We start from the raw sequence: 17,544 nt of genomic DNA, 5'->3' as shown, positions 1-17,544 counted from the left end.
TCTGACCCACAGGAGAGGAGTCACTGCCTCCCCGGGCAGGGTGGGAGATGTTTGTTGTTCTGGCTGATGATCAGCCCACACAGATGATACCCAGCACTATGTGATTGCTGCTGCGTGTTCAGTGTTGTTTGGCAGAGTGTTGAGAAGGGAAGGATGGTGGATTGTCTGAGGGCTTGGGCAGGGCTTGGCCTCGGCCTCTGGCGGCTGCAGAAGCTCTGGGATGTAGCTCACAGCAGCTGCTGCCCCAACACCCACTGACCCAAATCCCTGGCACATGCCAGAGATGGGGAATGAGACATGGGAACCTCTTCATCCTTCCCCTGGGATGTGAGCTAATTCCCAGTTCAGGACAGGACACAGCCTGGTCCTGTTGACATGAGAGACTCATGTTGCCAGTAGGGAATTTCTCCTGAAATCCCTTCAGACAAACATGACCCTGCCCCTCATACCTCCCTCAAAGTGACCAGGCTTCGGGGCCTTTCACCTCAGGGGCTGTTTATAGGCTCTACAAACCCAAAGCCACTTTTAAAATACATGTGGTGCTGCTGCTAAATTCTGCAGTGAATTCCTCCATGAGTCCAGCTGGAGGGAACGTGTTTTTTCCTGTCTGAAGCAAAATGCTGAGCAGTGCTCACTCTGTCATGGATGAAATGTTTGCATCTGTGATGTGTGAAGAATGAGAGGCTGTACAGATCCCACCCAGGGATCCTGGTGGCAGCAGAGTCAGCCCAGGGCTGACAGAATGAGCTGAAGTGTGTCAGGGTGGTAATTTTATGTGTGGCCCCTTTTGACTGCAATTTTCAGCAGGTGTTCTACAAACTGTTCAGCTTCATTGCTGTTTTGCTTTTGTGGCCATCTCCATGCAGACTGGGGGAAGCAGTGCTGGTCCAGCTCCGCCGGCAAACCCAGGGCTGAGGGTCAACAGCTTTCACCCTTCAGACTGGGCAAGCCACAGAGGAATTGGGCTGGGCAAGGGTTTGTGCCCCCCGTGGTGCTGCAGGATGCATGTCAGCGCCAAGGGGACCGGGGAGGGACAGGAACAGGACGCAGTGGTGCCAAGCCCTGGGGCAGGGGAGCAGACTGCAGTGCAGGCAGCAGTGCCCAGTGCCAGTGTGTGCCTGCAGGGATGGGGAGTGCTGTGTCCTGGTGATGAACCAGCCTGGCTTTGTTTCTTGGCACCTGCAGGTCAGTAGACATCAGCCCAACCAGACTGCACAGCTTAGCTCAGCACTTTAGACACCGGAGCTCCAGCTTGGAGTCACAGGGAAAGCTCCTGGGCTCGGAAAATGAGACGGGGAGCCCTGACTTCTACACCCCAAGGACTCGTAGCAGTAATGGCTCTGACCCCATGGACGACTGCTCTTCCTGCACCAGCCATTCCAGCTCCGAGCACTACTACCCTGCCCAGATGAACCCCAACTACTCCACCCTGGCAGAGGATTCCCCGTCGAAAGCCAGAGAGCGGCAGAGGCAGAGGCACAAATCCGCGGGCAACCTGGTCTCCTCCAATTCAGGGAGTATGCCCAACCTGGCCGCGAGGAACGGCACGGGACAGCACCGGGTGTACCTGCACAGCCAGAGCCAGCCCTCCTCCCAGTACAGGATCAAGGAGTACCCCCTGTACATCGAGGGCAGCTCCACGCCCGTGGTGGTGAGGAGCCTGGAGAACGACCAGGAGGGACACTACAGCGTGAAAGCACAATTCAAAACCTCCAACTCCTACACGGCGGGAGGCATGTTCAAGGAGAACTGGCACGGGGACGAGGTGGACTCGGTCAGGCTCACCCCGTCGCGCTCGCAGATCATTAGGACTCCATCCCTGGGCAGGGAGGGCCAGGAGAAGGGCTCGGGCAGGACTTTTTTTTTTGGTACCAGCGCTCCACGCACAGGGAGCACAGCCGCCTGTCCCACACCAGCTCCACCTCCTCCGACAGCAGCTCCCAGTACAGCACATCCTCCCAGAGCACCTTTGTGGCTCACAGCCGGGTCACGAGAATGCCTCAGATGTGTAAAGCGACGTCAGGTGAGAGCCCAGCCCGGGGGAGGGACAGCCTGGAGTGTGTCTGTGTGTGAGCCCAGACAGGGACACCTGGGAGCAGTGCCAGACCCTGTGCTCTGACTCCGTGTGCTGCTCACCGAGCCTGGAGCTGTAACACCGAGGGGCAGACCTTGCCAGGACACTCCTGTTTGCCCATGGGAGTCATCCCTTTGCAGTGGCGAGCTCAAAGGGCAGGGAGCAGCTGATGGCCTGTTATGGCCAAGCCCATCCTCAGTTGGATTTGGGGTGGCAGCACTGGGGGCTGAAGGTCACAAAACCATGGGGGCATCACTCTTCGTGGCGTGAAGCAAGCAGGGCCTCAGCACAGACTAGGAATCATAGACTCACAGAATTTTAGGGGTTGGAATGAAGCTTAGAGATGATCCATTCCCAACCCCTGCCCTGGGCAGGGACACCTCCCACCAGAGCAGGTTGCTCAAGGCTCATCCAACCTGGCCTTGAACACTGCTCAATGAAACACCCAAAGTGTGAGAAAGGTTAAGTGGGGCCATCCCAGCCCCAGACTGTTCAGATGTTTGAGCAATGACATCTGTGCACTGCTGAGACTCAGTGCTCCCAGGCAGCTCAGATAGCTCTGTGAGAACATCCTGCCTCTGTGCAGTGCTAGGCCCCTGTGTCAGGCACAGAGCTCTGCACCTCTCTGGGCTGTTAATATTAGACGGGAAGAAAAGTCGAATTCATCACACTGAGAAGGTCACAGAGTGCTGTGAAACAGCCCCAGGTCAAATATTTACTGGCCATCAGTCACCGCTGGACAAGCCAGTGTGGACAGGCCAAGGACTGGCCAGACACCCAGGCCCAGCCCCACGTGGACAGGGTTGCTGGTTAACTGGAGTTTGCACCCTTGGCCACCCTTCCACATGCCTCAGCTCGGTGGGGACACCCTGCTCCAGCCCCTCGTGGCCTCCCTGGGCACACCCAGCAGCACTGGCTGTCACCTTTGTCACCCCAGCAAGGCTCCCAGCACATGGTGGGCACCAGTGGGGCCTGTGCTCCCTGTGTGGGCTCAGAGGCAGCTCGACACAGGCTCCTCCTGGGAGCTGCACAAGAAGAGACTGTTTCAGGTGTGATTCCAGCACTCATAGGAGGACCAAGCATGGGCCAAGGCATAACCGAGTAGCTGCTGGAACCATCCTGTGTCTCCCTATGAAAATGTCCTTCTCCCTTTGATTAATGGCCATTTCTGTTCCACATAGCAACAGAAACCCCTTGAACATTGGGAAGTTTTGCCTTGGTTAGCTTTGGAAACTGTACCAGTTCAGGAAAGTGGTGGGTTTGGGGTGAGAACATGTGAAAACCATTGTCAGTCCATCCATTCCCTGCTCAGCTGGGTCTTTAAACCTGAATGTGACCAGGGTAAGCATCCCATGGTCACAGCTTGTCCTGGCCCCTCGGCAGCACAGGTTGGTTCTGCATCCAGAGCCCATGCCCAGCTACAGCTGTGAGAGGACACTGCCCTCAGGGGCTCCAAGGAGCAGATCAGAACCAGTGTCATCTGGCAGCAGAGAAGGGAATGCCAGTAGAAGCATCACATCACTGCAACTGATCAGCCCTAGCCCCTAGGGCTGTTGGACATCACCATGTCCTTCGAGAGGATCAGACTTCAGGCACGTGTTAAACTTGGAGGGACAACACTGCATGGAATTGAGGAGGAAAGGTTGGTCAGGTGGATTTATTAGCTAGACCCTCACTGGGGAAACTCCCCCAGGAAACACTAGCCATGGTCCATTTTCAGTCCAGCTTGCTTCTTTGTTCAGGTAAGGTGATCCTGCCTCTGGTCCCAGAGTAGGAGTGTCAGCAAAGCCAAACTCCTAGAAGTGCCCAGTGAGAGGCAGGTGTGGCTTCTGAAATCTTCAGAGCCAGGCGTGTTTCTGCTGGTCTGAGCCCTGTGCCCTCACCAGCTGTTCTCCACCCTTTTGCAGCTGCCTTACCTCACAGCCAGAGGAGCTCCACGCCGTCCAGCGAGCTGGCAGCCACGCCGCCGGGCAGTCCCCACCACCTCCTCAGCTGGCAGACTGGGTGAGTGGCCACGGGCAAAGGGGTCCTGCAGGTTCCTCCTGTTTCCCACACGTTGAAATAGCTGGTATTCGTTTTCAGCAGCCTCACTGCTGTGCACAGCAAGGTCCTTGTGGCGAAGGGAAGGGTCAGTCCTGCCCTACCTGTGTGTGCAGCACTCACACTTTCCTGCTCAGTTTTCCCTGGCAATGTGCCTCCAGGACTGTTCAAGTGCCTCTCTTTCCAGCTGTCACTAAGGTGAAGGTGCTTCACCAGGGTGTGAGTGAGTTGTCACACACAGGCAGCTGTTGCTGCTGGAAATGCAGTGCTTGGGTTCCTTGGCAGGGAGTTCCAGGAGCAAACAAACATTCCTCTGCAAGCTCCCGTGGGTATTCTCTAGCAATCACCTGCCATTCTGTCCTGCCACGTGAACTGTCGGTCATTTCCAGGCCCTGCCTGGCTCAGCACATCCCAGATTTCCCTCTAAATTCATTCTGGTGAGATCAGCTAGATCTGACACTACAGTCCTCAAAACACCCTGGTCCCCCGACCAGGCAAACAGCTCCAGTGCCCTGAGTCGTGGACTGGGACTCACGCCTGTGCCAACATTTTCCTGTGCAGTCACTGCAAAACCTCATGCTCTGTCATTTCTCCTGGTCACCCAGCACCAGGTTTGACCTCTGGCTTTCCTCCAACACTGCTTGTGACTGCACTTTAAATTGGAGATGAAGGAGAAACAACACAACCCCTTAGGCCTTACCTGCACTTTAAATTCAGACATTTGACATCCAGCCTCACATGGCCTGTGCATGAGCTTCCAGCTGGAGAACAGGGAGGTGTTCCTGCTCCCATTTCACCTAGGGTCAGGGGACAGCAAGGTAGGCAGAGCAACACTTACCTTCACCGGACACTGGAGTGTCCAGTCTGGAGGGGTTAAGTCTAGACTCAAATCTAGAGCCTCTACCTTCACCGGACACTGGAGTGTCCAGTGTGGAGGGGTTGAGTCTAGACTCAAATCTCAGCCTCCATCCCAACCCTAATTCTTTCACACATCTCCATGATGAGCAGCAGTAACACTGGTGAGGAGCCAGCTGAGACATCTGCTTGGATAATCCCAACTTCTCTCATTTTTCCAGTCGAGATAAGCCCTGCACCCTGTCTCTCATAGCAAAAATGCACCAAGCCAAATTCTCAGCTGGTGACAGTGGAGTTACCTGGAGTTATAGCTTGGGCCCTGCACCAACAGGCAGTGCAGAGAGAACTGGAGGCAACTCAGCACTTACCCCATGGCTGAGCAGAGTACAAACACAGCAGAGCAGGTACAGTTTGGCATTAGGGGTACAGCCCAGACTCCACCACTGCAGGAACAGGCTGTGCCAGAGCAGGTACAGTTTGGCATTAGGGGCACGGCCCAGACTCCCCCACTGCAGGAACAGGCTGTGTCCACCCAGCACAGCTCAACACACTCAGTTCTCCTCAATATGTTTGTGTGTCACTAACTTATTCTGTAGATGATTCATCAACTTGTTTCCTCACTGGATTAATAAGCTCATAACAATGTCTGTGTCACTTCTTTTCTTTAACATTTCCTCTCTCCTTTCCTCCTTTTTTTGCTCTCCTTTGTTCAGAGAAGCAACAGACAACTCACCCACTATGGATGAGTCTCAGTCTCCAACCCACCAAAGTACTGATGAATAGAGGTATAGTAAGGGAACGTTTTGTTCTTTCCCCCTCCTGCCTTACAGCCCGTGAGCACAGTGGGAATAACCAGCCCCTCCTGTCCCCCTGGGGCAGCCCTTTCACTCTGTGCCACTCTGGCTGCTGACAAGGCTTCCTTCAGCTCGTGGGAGCACAACTGGGAAGCTGCTCTGTGCCTCTCCAGCTGGTCTGTGCAGGGGCACAGAGAGCAGGGGAGTGCAGGTCCCAGCACAGCAGGGACAGGTCAGCAGGGGCCTGGCAGGGCTGGGCCATGGCACTCAGCACCTTCCCCTCCCTCCCAGCACCGAGTTGGGGCTGCTGAGTGAGGCGTCAGCCCTGGCCCTGTTCCTGTGGGAAGGCAGAGGGAACAAAAACCCCCTCAGAGTATTTCTGTGCTAATTAAACTGTCTGACACTCTCATTTGAATCTACCACCGTTCACAGCTGGCATGTGCCAAGCATTCCGAGCCCATAAACCTCCATCCTCCAGCACCCAGCTGGGAAACAAAAGGCTCTTTAGCATGCAAGGGGTGATGCCTGTGCTCAGGTTCCTCCCAGTCACCAATCCCCGGGAAAACAGGTGGAAAACAGGGCAGAGGAAGCAGGAACTGCATCTGGTGTGGAGGGAACGGAGGGAGGAGGGAGAATCCCACAGCAAACAGAAAATGCATCTCCCACCTTTGTCCTCGAAACAATTTCTAGTCTGGAAGTTGGTTCAAATCGAAGTGTGAGGGAGAGACATCAGTTCTGGCTGTTACTGCCCAGATAGAGCAGTCACTTTCCAAAAGATGCAGGTTTTGACCTCTGGCAAGGAGCTCTGCAGCCTGAGCCAGGAGCTGATCCTGATCAAAGCTCCTAACAGCAACAGCAAAGAGACCTCTCACCAAGTGTCTGCTCAGGGCAGGCAAACAACACCCAGGCAGACAGGAGCAGTGGCTGCTCAGGAGACAAGCCCCGAGATGAGGACTGGGCCACCTACAACAGAGCATGGTCCTTTCCACATCCGACCTGGCATGCTCTCCTGCTCCATCCCTGGAAAGCCACATCACTCTGGGACTGGCAGGTGATGCAAGTCCCTGCCCAGAGCAGAAGTGCTAAGGAAAAAGAAACCACCACCCTCCTCCTTCCACATTCCCACTAGGCTATACAGTCCATGGCTGAAAGGGCAAGAGCACAGTGGGTGACAGCAGGGCCCTGCACGCTGAGCCCACCCCACACATCAGCCTGGGGGTACCTGTGGGGTCTGTGAGGATCCTGTGTGCTTCTCCACCCACGTTTTATGCTCCTGGTTTGACCCCCCAGGAGCCCTCACTGTCCTAACAAACTTCCCTCTCTCCTGCAGGAACTACAACGATAGCTGTTTCCTGGATTCTCCCCTCTATCCAGAATTAGCAGATGTCCAGTGGTATGGGCAGGAAAAAGCCAAGCCTGGGACTCTAGTGTGAACCCTTGACCTCAAGTTACTCACATCAATGCCATTCGGAGATCACCTCACTGCCTCTCATTTGCCTTACCCAGATGCACTGTCACCCAGCACCAGCTTCAACTCTAAGCACTTTTCTCACGATGCAATTCAAGATGACAGTTGTGGAACACTGGCCCTGAGACTCCACCAGTGCCAGGTCCTGCCCACGGCCCCAGGGCAGCAGGAGAGAGGATCAGCCACCCCAGCAGGAGCTTGAAATCCAAACATGGAGGTCTCTCGAGGCTTCCATCAGATCTAGTGCTCCACAGCTGCGACAGCAGCGAGAGTTCCATGACCTCTGTGAGCTGAAGCCAACAGAGCATTAGTTTAAAGGGGGGTGGGAGGGAGAGGGATGAGACAGAGGCTGAGAAATGGACACCATAAGTTCTGAAAGGCCCAAAAGTGTGACACAAAAAATCCTACCACACCAGAGATGTGTCAAATCAGCACTGCCAAAACCCACCACACCACCACCACTGGCAGGACGAGCTGCTCAGCAAGTTCCAGCTACAAGATCATCAGCACTGCCAAAAATCACCACACCACCACCACTGGCAGGACGAGCTGCTCAGCAAGTTCCAGCTACAAGATCATCAGCACTGCCAAAAATCACCACACCACCACCACTGGCAGGACGAGTCTGCTTGGCAGGTTCCAGCTACAAGATCACCTCCCTCCTTGAACTGGAAGGCAGACACAACCACCTCCTATCAAACAGCACTTCCTTCTCTGCTTGGAGCCACCCACAGGAGTAACACAGCAGAGGCCTGGGCTGGTGCCACAGCATCGCTGGCCACAGGCTCCGATCAGACTGACCACCAAGGCTCCCAGAGACATCCCCTTGGGCAGAGGCAAGTTCTGCACTCACAGCATCTCTGGCTGGCACAGGGCGCACACCGATACCCGGAGAGGTTGGGGTCCTGCTGGTTGCTTGGATAAGGATGAAAATTGCCAAAAAAACCACCTTTCTACACAGACACAGCCAATAAATCAGAAGGGATTCCTGCACAATGCATTCCCACGGAATCCCAGGGAGAGCACATGGCAGTGGGGGATCAGCCCTCTCCTCTCCCCTCCCTAGCAGCAGTGTAGCAAAGGGCTCGGCAGGGTGGGAGAACCAGCCTGGCAGGGAGGGGAGGCTGTGAGTGAGGGGCTCGGCCACCCAGCACACAGCTGAGCCCTCCCCTGCCAGGAGCACCCACCGGATGTGCCGTGGGAGGAGCTGCGAGTTTACACGTCCTTTTGAGCAATGCTTTACACACTCAAGCCATGGACCTGTCCCAGGCCCCGTGCCCAAGCAGGGCACACTGGGGGGATGCTGAAGCTGGCACGTCTGGCTTCACCGCGGTGCTATGCTGTTTTTATTGCCACTGCTGGGGGTTACCTGGGGAAAAGCAGACACTGAAGTCAGCTTCAGTGTGAGGAAAAAGGAAGAGAACCAGTGGGAGAGAGAGTGTGTGTGTGTGTGTGTGTGTGTGTGTGTGAGAGAGTGTTCCAAGAACAACAACAGCGTCTACCAGACAAAGTAGGGCAAAATGTTTGGAAGGCAACACCACGACTTGGGGGCTGCCACACCTCTGGGGATTAGGGTTGCTGGAAAACTGCACTCCAGGCTGTAAAAGAGAATGGGTTGGTGGTGATTAGGCTGGGAAAGACAAGGGGTTTCCAAAGACTCACGCGTGGCTCATGCGAATAGCTCTGTGGCTCTGGCTCCCTGTGCTGGGCACGGCCTGGGCACCATGTGACACCATGTGAAGGCTGCTCACTTCTCCAGGGAAATAAATCCATGCAGAGCCAGGATTGGATTGGGCTTGGAGCACCCTGGGCTGGTGGGAGGTGTCCCTGCCCAGGACAGGGCTGGGATGAGGTATCTTTAAGGTCCTTCCAACCCAAACCATTCCGTGAGTCTATGATAAGGAAACTCATCCATGTTCACCCGTGAAGCATAAGTGAATTATCCCTCTGGAAAACAAACCAAAACACTGCCAAGGGGTGTTCAAAGGTGCCACAAAACCTGGGGCTCACCCCGGGAAGAACAGCCAGTGCTGAGAGGGGACCCCTTACCTGGACATGCCAAATGCTGTTTCCACCATCTCTTTGTGCTTTGGGGTCTTCCTGGGAATCATTTCACGATCCTAATGGGATTTGTAGCTGGCTAAGAGATAGTACTGATTAATGACATTTGCTGATAAGATTGGGCAGCCAAAGTGAAAGGATTAACTGAGCACCAAATTAAGCAGCAGTAATTTAGCCCAAGGATTTTTTTAGGGGCTCTGAGCAACTGTCTGTTTTCTTTTTAATTTCCCTGGTAAGTGGTTTGGGGTTGGTTTTTTTTCCTGTACCTTCCTTTAATTAAGAAGAACTTGACAGCAGTGGCACGAGAGGCCTCTGGGCACGGCGAGACACGGAATTCTGCAGTTTTGCAGCAAAGGTTACAGGGTGGCAGCCCTGAAACGAAGGAACAGGCATGGTGAGCCTGAATTGCAAGCAGGCTGCAGTGGAGAGGAAGAAGAGAAAGCTCCTAGAAACGGATTGAGTTTTGCTTTGTGTTCTGCTTTCCAGGTTTGCAGCGAGGCACACTGAGCAGCCAGTCTGGTAGTAAAGACAGATTAAGTAAAACAGGTTTTACTGTTTAGCTCCATTCAATTAAACACAGATGTACATAAAATGTTAATCGTGTGAGATTAACATAGTAAGTCTAACACGGAGAGGGCTATAAATAGGTGTTAGAGACAAGCACTTGAGTCAGCCCCTCCTGCCCTCTGGTACCTCCCGAGCCCCAGGCTGGGGCCAGGGCTTGTTTTGCAATGCTGTTACATGCAGTCAAGTGTTGGAAATGTTGAACCAGTCCCGTTTGTTCTCACTCTGTCCTAGTTTTAGTTCCAGGCATAGCCGACCCCATTCAGGTGCTATCAGATGACCAGTTACTGCTTAGTTAACTAGATGTAAAGTTTTACATATATATTAATGTCAATAGTTTTATTACAAGTTGTGTAAAATGGACTCTCTAGTTTAAGAAAAAGAAAAAAAAAGAATTAAAAAAAAATACCAACATTAGATCTCTCCTGAAATTGACTTTAGAGCATGGGAAATGATTTTACTGGATTCTGTTCAGCCGTAATCAAGGAAAAAAAAAATGTATGTTGTAGAAAAAGTTGCAGAATTAAAAAAGATCTGCTTTTAATTTATTCTTTTTGTATTAAGAATTTGTATAGTTACCTTTACATTTTGCAAAACGGTGTTGTCAACACTTCCTTATTAAAGCATTTTCAAAAGGAACCTTGGCAGTGTTCTCTTTGGGGGTCAGGGCAGTGCTCACCTGGGGACACCACACACAGATGTGCTCACAGCTGGCCAGGACACCCACCCTGCACTGTCCTGGGGCTCAGCAGGACCCACAGGGACTGACTGCCCAACCTCCAGAGTCACCAGAGCAACACTCACATCCCACACACCTTGGGACCACCAGGTAATGCTGAGTGAACGGAGCTGCCAGGCTGTGGTGCCAACAGCTGTGCCACCAGCCAGAGCACCAGCACCTTCCCAGTGCTCCCAGGTTACATTCCTGAGGGAACCCACCTGGCAGAGACTGTCCTGAGAGGACAGGGCTCTCTGAACCTCTCCTGAAGCACAGGCAGTTCCCAACAGCCACAGCTCTCACATGGGATCTCCCACACTTCCTGCACCTCCCGTTTGTTCCCCAGGGAGCCTCTTCCCACCTTAGAGTCTCCTGTACCATCCACCCGAGCCACACACTGCACAGGGAGCCACCAGTGGCACCACCCCAGAGTGATGGGCACCACGGGGTGCAGGAGCTCCCCGGGAGGGTTTGGGGTGGGACAAACCAGCTGTGATGGAGGTTTTCAGACACCCCTCGAACTCAGGACCTTGGCTCAGGTGTTGCCAGGGGCTCCCAACACTGCTGCAGGCAGCTCCCCCAGCAGCTCTGGCTGCTCCAGCCTCGGCCCCAGCACTGACCCTGTGCCAGCCCTCGTGGAAGGCACCTCACTGTGCTCTCACCCCCAGGCCCAGCACCTGGAGCACTCTTTTCCCTTTACATCCCATCCAGGTTCACCCTTTGGGCAGAACTGTATCTATGATGGTGATTCTATAGCAGGACCCAGTTCCTCCAGCCAAACAAACTGATCCCACACACACCAAAGAGCCTTTCCAGCAGTACACACAAGCAGCAGACAGGGAATTAGAGCCAATTAACCACCATCGGGCATGGTAACACCTCTGTCGGGCAGGGATGGTGCAGTGTGAGCTCACCTCACACAGCCCCTTCCCCCTGCAGGCTCGGGAAGGGTCAGGGGCTGCCACAGCCACCCAGGGGAGTCCCCAAACCTCTCCAGACACCACCACGGCTAACACACAACTTCAGCCTGAGGCTGCAGGACTCGAGATCCAACAGAGCTATTTCTGCCCGACGCAGGGATTATCAGCAATAAACATCTGGAGCAGCCCAGAGGGAGAAGCCTAAACTGCTGAGCTGAACCATCCCCTTCCCACAAACGTGTCACGCAGCAGTTCCCTACCCCTCTGCAGGCTGAGATCTGGGGCCTTCCAGCCCCGCTCAGCCCGTGATGGGAAGCAGCTGTGTCAGCCCAGCCCCAGCCCCAGGGCTGGCTCACACGTGCTGGACAGCTGGAAGCTCTTACCCAGCTATGCCCTGAGAAAGGACTCAGCTCCTCAGCTCCCCGAGCGGTGCCACCCCAGGGATGTCAAAGCAGGGGGAAATCCACGCAGTGCTGTGACAGACACTGCAAGGAATCCACTTCCCTCTAAAGCAGAGGATACAACATTCCTTAAACCACCCCCTGATACTCACTCTGCATTTCCTGGGTAATTACAGCTCCTCTGCACAAGAGACAATGCTGTTCCTCAATTACTTACAGAGTACAAAACTCAGCATGAAGACTTAGAGGCAGCTCAGGAAATGGCCTGGGTGGGGAGAGGGATAAAGTTGCAGTTATAAATGTTTCCTGTTGTAATATCTACCCAAAAAAAAAAATCACCAGACACCAGTGCTAATGAAACCCTTCCACGCTCTTGACATCTGCCCAAGCCTCTCCCACAACTCCCCAAACACCAGTGAGGTCCCATCAGCCTCATCTTTACGACTTCAGAACTGGTTAAGCTCTTGACATTTTCTCTGGGGTCAGACACTCCAGACTGAAAACCTCCTGTGTCCAGAGAGGCACTTCGGAGGCTAAGCAAGTCTCCAGAAGAACCTGAAGTTCCTCAAGGTACTTCTTCAGCACAGCTCCCCCAGCATCATGTCTTACTGTGCCACAGCACATGGGAGGTGAGTAACTCCTTGAGAGAAGAGCACCAGGTCCTGCTCCACGGGGCCAGTCGAGGTGATGACCTGGACAAACCCACACACTGGAACATTGACACTTCAGGCAGTGGCTCTGCTCAAAACTAACACAGTTCCATCACTGTTTATGCAGAGTTAGACATCACCACTCCCCGAGTTCCTTTGCCACCCCCAGGCAGGAGGCACCACACTAAAGATCTGTGGCTGCTAGAAATACTCTTGGTAGTCATGGGAGGTCCTAATTATTTTCTCTGCAGTGCCCAACAGCTTGAAATTTTCTCCAGATGTATGAAAACGGGACTTGAAAGCCTCAAGAGCCCTAAGATTACTTCCCCCAAGCCCAGAAGGTTTGTATTAAAACATGTCATTACCAAAAAGACAAAAAAAAAGCCAAATCAGACACATTCCAGATCAAAAACTCTGTGCACTGAGGCTGAGAAATATACAAACCTTTTTTTATTCCTGATAAATACCACATGAAAGATCAGCCAGTAAAGCCTTCATATTTACAGAATAACCAGGACTCAGGCTCTGCTGCCTCCCTCACATCCCCAGCAGCCTCCGGCTGGAAGCAGCCAGGGAAGCTCCACACGTGTCCCTGCAGGGCTGAGTCTCACCCAGAGCTCCCACAGGTGGGGACAGCATGGTGAGATGAGACACACTGGGTGTCCCCTGGTCCCTGCCTGGCCAAACCCCTCCCCAGCCCACCCCCTGCTCTGCCTCACGCGCTCAGCACAGGGCCCAGATCCACACAACGCTCAGCGAGTGGGCACTGTACAAAGGAAGCTGTAGAAAATCTGCTGCTTGATGCTTCTGCACAAAGCCCACCCCGAGTTCCCCTTGGTGTCCAAGCACAAACTCTGCCTCTTCCATCCTTCCTGGGTCCTGCAGACCGAAGTGTGAGACATGTCTTGGCCCCCGCAGAGCCTCACAAAGCATTGTACTCCACACACTTGGATGGGTCCGTTGGGAAGTGCTTCTGGCAAATGGTCATGAGCCTCTTCAGCCCCTAGGAATCAACAAAGCAAGGACAACTCTGTAATGAAACAGCAGCTGCCAAAAAACCTCCATTATCCTTCAGCCTAACAAGAGGAACTAAACAGAACAGGCTGTTACTCTGGGGTTGGAACTTTTCTTTGGAGCTTTTTCCATTCCAGGTTTCAAGTTCTCTTTGAGGAGTTTGTGGCATAACCAAAGAGGTCACAGTTGCAGTCCCACCTGGTGAGATCACGGGATCTCAGTAATGCTTTCACGCCTCTTCACCACCAAGGGAGGAAAAACAGGATCATGATACAAGACATTTAAAGGGAAGCTGAATATTAGGAGTGACTCTGAAGAGCAAAAAGCAGGTTCTGACACCCAGAGAAGCTGCACAGCCACGAGCAGAACCGAACACTCTCAGGAGGAGAACATGGCACGGCACATGACACAGCAGGGGCAAACTGATGCAGCAGTCAAAGGCAGAACGTGGACTTCTCTCTTCAGCTCTGTCAAGGCATCAGTTGCCAAAACCAACACGACAGAAACCCTGTGATTTTGTTCTTTTGAGCCATGCAGAAGAGGCTAACACAGAGGAAAACAAACTGCTGTGGTGGGAGAGCAAGTTAGCAGTGGCACTGCACTCCAAGAGGGCAGAGCCATGTGCCTGTCATCACACTCCTCCTCACCCAGGGACAGACCATTCACCCAGGCAGGCAAGCATGGGAAGTATGTGCCAGCACCACCAGACTCCTTGTTTGGGATGCTGTGAGCCCAGGTGAGACCCCAAGCTCCAGACCGAACCACACTCAGCCAGGCCTGGCATTTACACCAGCACAAAGAACATGCACATCCAAAGGCAACTTTGTCCTGGTGCTTCAGTGAGTTCAGTAGTTCAGAAGCAAAGATACAAAATTCACTGGGGGAAGGTGAACACAAAGACTTCCCTGATCCACAGATTCAATCCCAAAGGCAGAGAAGGGACAAACTGGGGAATGCACAGATGTCCTACCTTCCACAGGGTGTGTTAAGGGAGACCAAGCAACACTAGAGAGCAGAGAGATTTCTGCTACAGGAGTGGCAAAGGGGCACAGGCAGCCAATACTGAGCAGCCTTCAGTGGGAGGTGTCCCTGCCCATGGCAGAGGGGGTGGAACTGGATGGGCTTTCAGGTCCTTCCAATCCACCCCGTGCCTCTGAGTTACCCAAACTGAAAGAGCAACATCAGGGCTGACTGAGATGGAATACCACCAGTGTTTGGTTTGAGATGAGCTGTTTCTTCCACCAAATACTTCCGGGCAAGCCTTACACCAGTTGGAACCTGACCCTGAACACGCAGAATCCCTGTGGCAATCTGAACCTTACAAGAGAATCCAAGTGTCTGGAGGTTCCTCTGGTTTCACAAGAACATTTCTTTGGGTTATGATATCAGAAACTATAGCTAAAGAGAACCCAAAGGCTCCACTTGCAGCCCCAGAAGCAGAAGGGGAATGTCCTTGCAGACCCCTGCAGAAGCTGAAATGCTGCAGCAGCTGTTGGTGCAAACCTCCCCTGCCACAGCTGAGGCTGCTCTGCAGGGTCCACAGGGCAGCCAGAAGGTCTTCAGCTCAATGACACTGCAGCTGGCAAGAGGGAAATACACTGGACTTATTTCTTCCTGTCCACCCACTGTGCTGAAAGGTCAGGGAAGAAAAACACCACTGCTACAAATTCTGCAGCCAAAGGTTGACCACATGAGTATGAGGATGCACAGGAGAAACTGACCTGGAATTCTGAGCCCACATGGTCAAGGACACCTCTGAAACATGAGTGCATTTATGAACACATTTCTCTTGTTGCAGAAATAGTCAGGAGTGTATTTCATGGTAGTAAATTCCATGCATGATGTCTAAACCATGAGCTGAACAGTGAAGGACATCAGGAGAATCAAGCACATCTTCCAAGCTGCTTTGGCATCCACACAGGATCCCAGTTAGTGAGGACAGAGACACCCACCAGACAGCTGCTGGGCCAGCACTGCAGAGCCTTCAGGTCCAGGACACGCTGCCAACTGACAGGATGCTATGCCTGACCCAAACTGTGGCCCCTGGCCCATTCCAGGTCCTTCCCACAGATCCCCTGAGCTCAGAACAAACCGTGGATTCCCAACGCTGACCTACCTGTATGTATTTCCTCTGAGTCTCGTCGTTGAGCACGTGTGCCACGTGCTTGGAGAAGATCTTCTCGCGGCCCGTGCGCGCGTGGATGCCAACCATGGTGACCCCGATGGGCCAGGGCGCGTTCCCGATGGCCATCTGCAGGTAGGCATCGTTGGCCTGCACCAGGGGGAGGGCACTCAGCAAAGCAGGGAGGGCAGCAGGGCCCTCCTGCACTGCTGAAGACAGTCACAACACCCATCCCAGCTCTTAGAATCACAGAACCATCAGCGTTGGAGGAGACCTCTAAGGTCATCAAGTCCAACCCTTAACCTGTCCCTGCTGGAACCCCCAAACCCTAACTCAGATCCGCCAGTCCCTCATCAGACACCTCTGAAACACCTCCAGGGATGGTGACTGCACCACCTCCCTGGGCAATATCCCAGGGCCTCAACACCCTGACACCCTAATGGGAATTTCCCCATGCTGATGACAAGCAAAGAAAAGCAATGCCCCAAACCAGCCCCCACTATCCAACACCCCACACTGTCAGCTCCACTCTCCGAAGACTTGGACTAAATTTGCCATCTGGAATTCCTTCAGTACCAAGAGCAGGTTTGCTGCTTACTTACAGATCACCCCAAGTCCTCACAGGGATAATAAGAAACCTGAAGGCAAAACACTGCTCAGTTTCCTCTGCATGCACAAGCTACTTCAGCAAATGCTGCTGGTGTTTGAGTTCTGAAAGCAGCTACAAACAAACCTAACACTGCCTTTGATATTGTATCCCACACATCTTCTGCCTCCTCCAGTGAGCACCTTGTCTAAAAATGTTCCATTACCTTCCCTCCCCTTCCCCAGGACAGCTAACATGAGCACAGCCAAAGAAAGGGACACTGGCTGCAGACCAGACCTCAGCTTGCCTCAATAAATTCCTCATTAATTACTCAATGCCCTATTACTACTCATTCAACCCCTTCACTTATCCTTGCACTATCAGGTTTCCCAGAGGATTCCTCTGCAGCTCAATATATAACCATCCCCAGGAAAAATCCTCTTCATGCTGGCAAAACTTTGCAGGTCCACAACCCTCAAAAGGTCCTCTGGCAGGCTGTGGATCAAACACTACCTGGAGCCTAACATTTATCAGCCATTTCTCATCTTGTTTGAATAGATGTTGCATTTCCAGCTCTGTACCCTCAAAATGAAAGAAAATGGGAATGCTGAAGCAATAAAGTCAACCATTTACAACCAGTCTGAGGAGAGCAAACAAACATACCTTCACGTATTCTCTCTGCAACATGAACTTGATAATGTCTGTTATGGATTCTTTGATGTCTGCAGGAAGTGTCTGCAGGAGAGGGGAGAAAGGAAAAGACATATTTACTTCAGAGTAGGAGCTCAGGAACATAATCCTACTCAGCATTTACACAAAGTTCAGCAACTATCATTGCTTGAGAACTCAGAATCACAGAACCATCAGGGTTGGAGGACACCTCTAAGATCACTGAGTCCAACCCTTTACCTGTCACTGCTGGAACCCCTAAACCCTAAACCAGATCCTCCAGTGCCACATCAGACACCTCTGAAACCCCTCCAGGGATGGTGACTGCACCACCTCCCTGGGCAATATCCCAGGGCCTCAACACCACAACAGGGAAAACATTTCTACTCACACCCAATCTGAACCTTCACTTTAACAAAGGAAAACATCTGTGTTACGTAGATGGAGGATCTGAAGCAGGAGAGGTAAAGTGGTCACACCTGGTAGCTAGTGGCAAAGTGCAAAATGCAACCCTTAATTCTCAAAGCTCATCCAACCTGGCTGTGAACACTGCCAGGGTTGGGGCAGCCACAGCCTCCCTGGGCACCCTGGGACAGGGTCTCACCACC

General features: G+C 53.0%; 2 protein-coding genes across 2 annotated transcripts in view; one reads left to right on the top strand and one right to left on the bottom strand.

Annotated features, from left to right (window-relative positions):
- LOC103801398 (FERM domain-containing protein 4A-like) overlaps window positions 1–7,196 on the top strand; it is a gene marked incomplete at its 5' end in the record, with an annotated part of 17,369 nt that extends 10,173 nt beyond the window's left edge. Inside the window, 5 exon segments of the mRNA XM_009073810.1 lie at window positions 905–932; window positions 1,169–1,859; window positions 1,862–2,023; window positions 3,982–4,078; window positions 7,094–7,196. Coding sequence (XP_009072058.1) covers window positions 905–932; window positions 1,169–1,859; window positions 1,862–2,023; window positions 3,982–4,078; window positions 7,094–7,196 — 1,081 coding nt within the window.
- A 6,271-nt stretch (window positions 7,197–13,467) lies between these two features.
- Window positions 13,468–17,544, bottom strand: part of LOC103801397 (pre-mRNA-splicing factor 18) — a gene marked incomplete at its 5' end in the record, with an annotated part of 4,462 nt that continues 385 nt past the window's right edge. The window contains 3 exons of the mRNA XM_009073809.1: window positions 13,468–13,548; window positions 15,676–15,831; window positions 16,931–17,002. Of these exons, the coding sequence (XP_009072057.1) occupies window positions 13,468–13,548; window positions 15,676–15,831; window positions 16,931–17,002 (309 nt within the window). The remainder of the gene's footprint in view (window positions 13,549–15,675; window positions 15,832–16,930; window positions 17,003–17,544) is intronic.

This window comes from Acanthisitta chloris, unplaced genomic scaffold, assembly GCF_000695815.1.
Source record: "Acanthisitta chloris isolate BGI_N310 unplaced genomic scaffold, ASM69581v1 scaffold2884, whole genome shotgun sequence".
Lineage (NCBI taxonomy): Eukaryota > Metazoa > Chordata > Aves > Passeriformes > Acanthisittidae > Acanthisitta > Acanthisitta chloris.
This window is presented reverse-complemented; position numbering and strand designations above follow the sequence as displayed.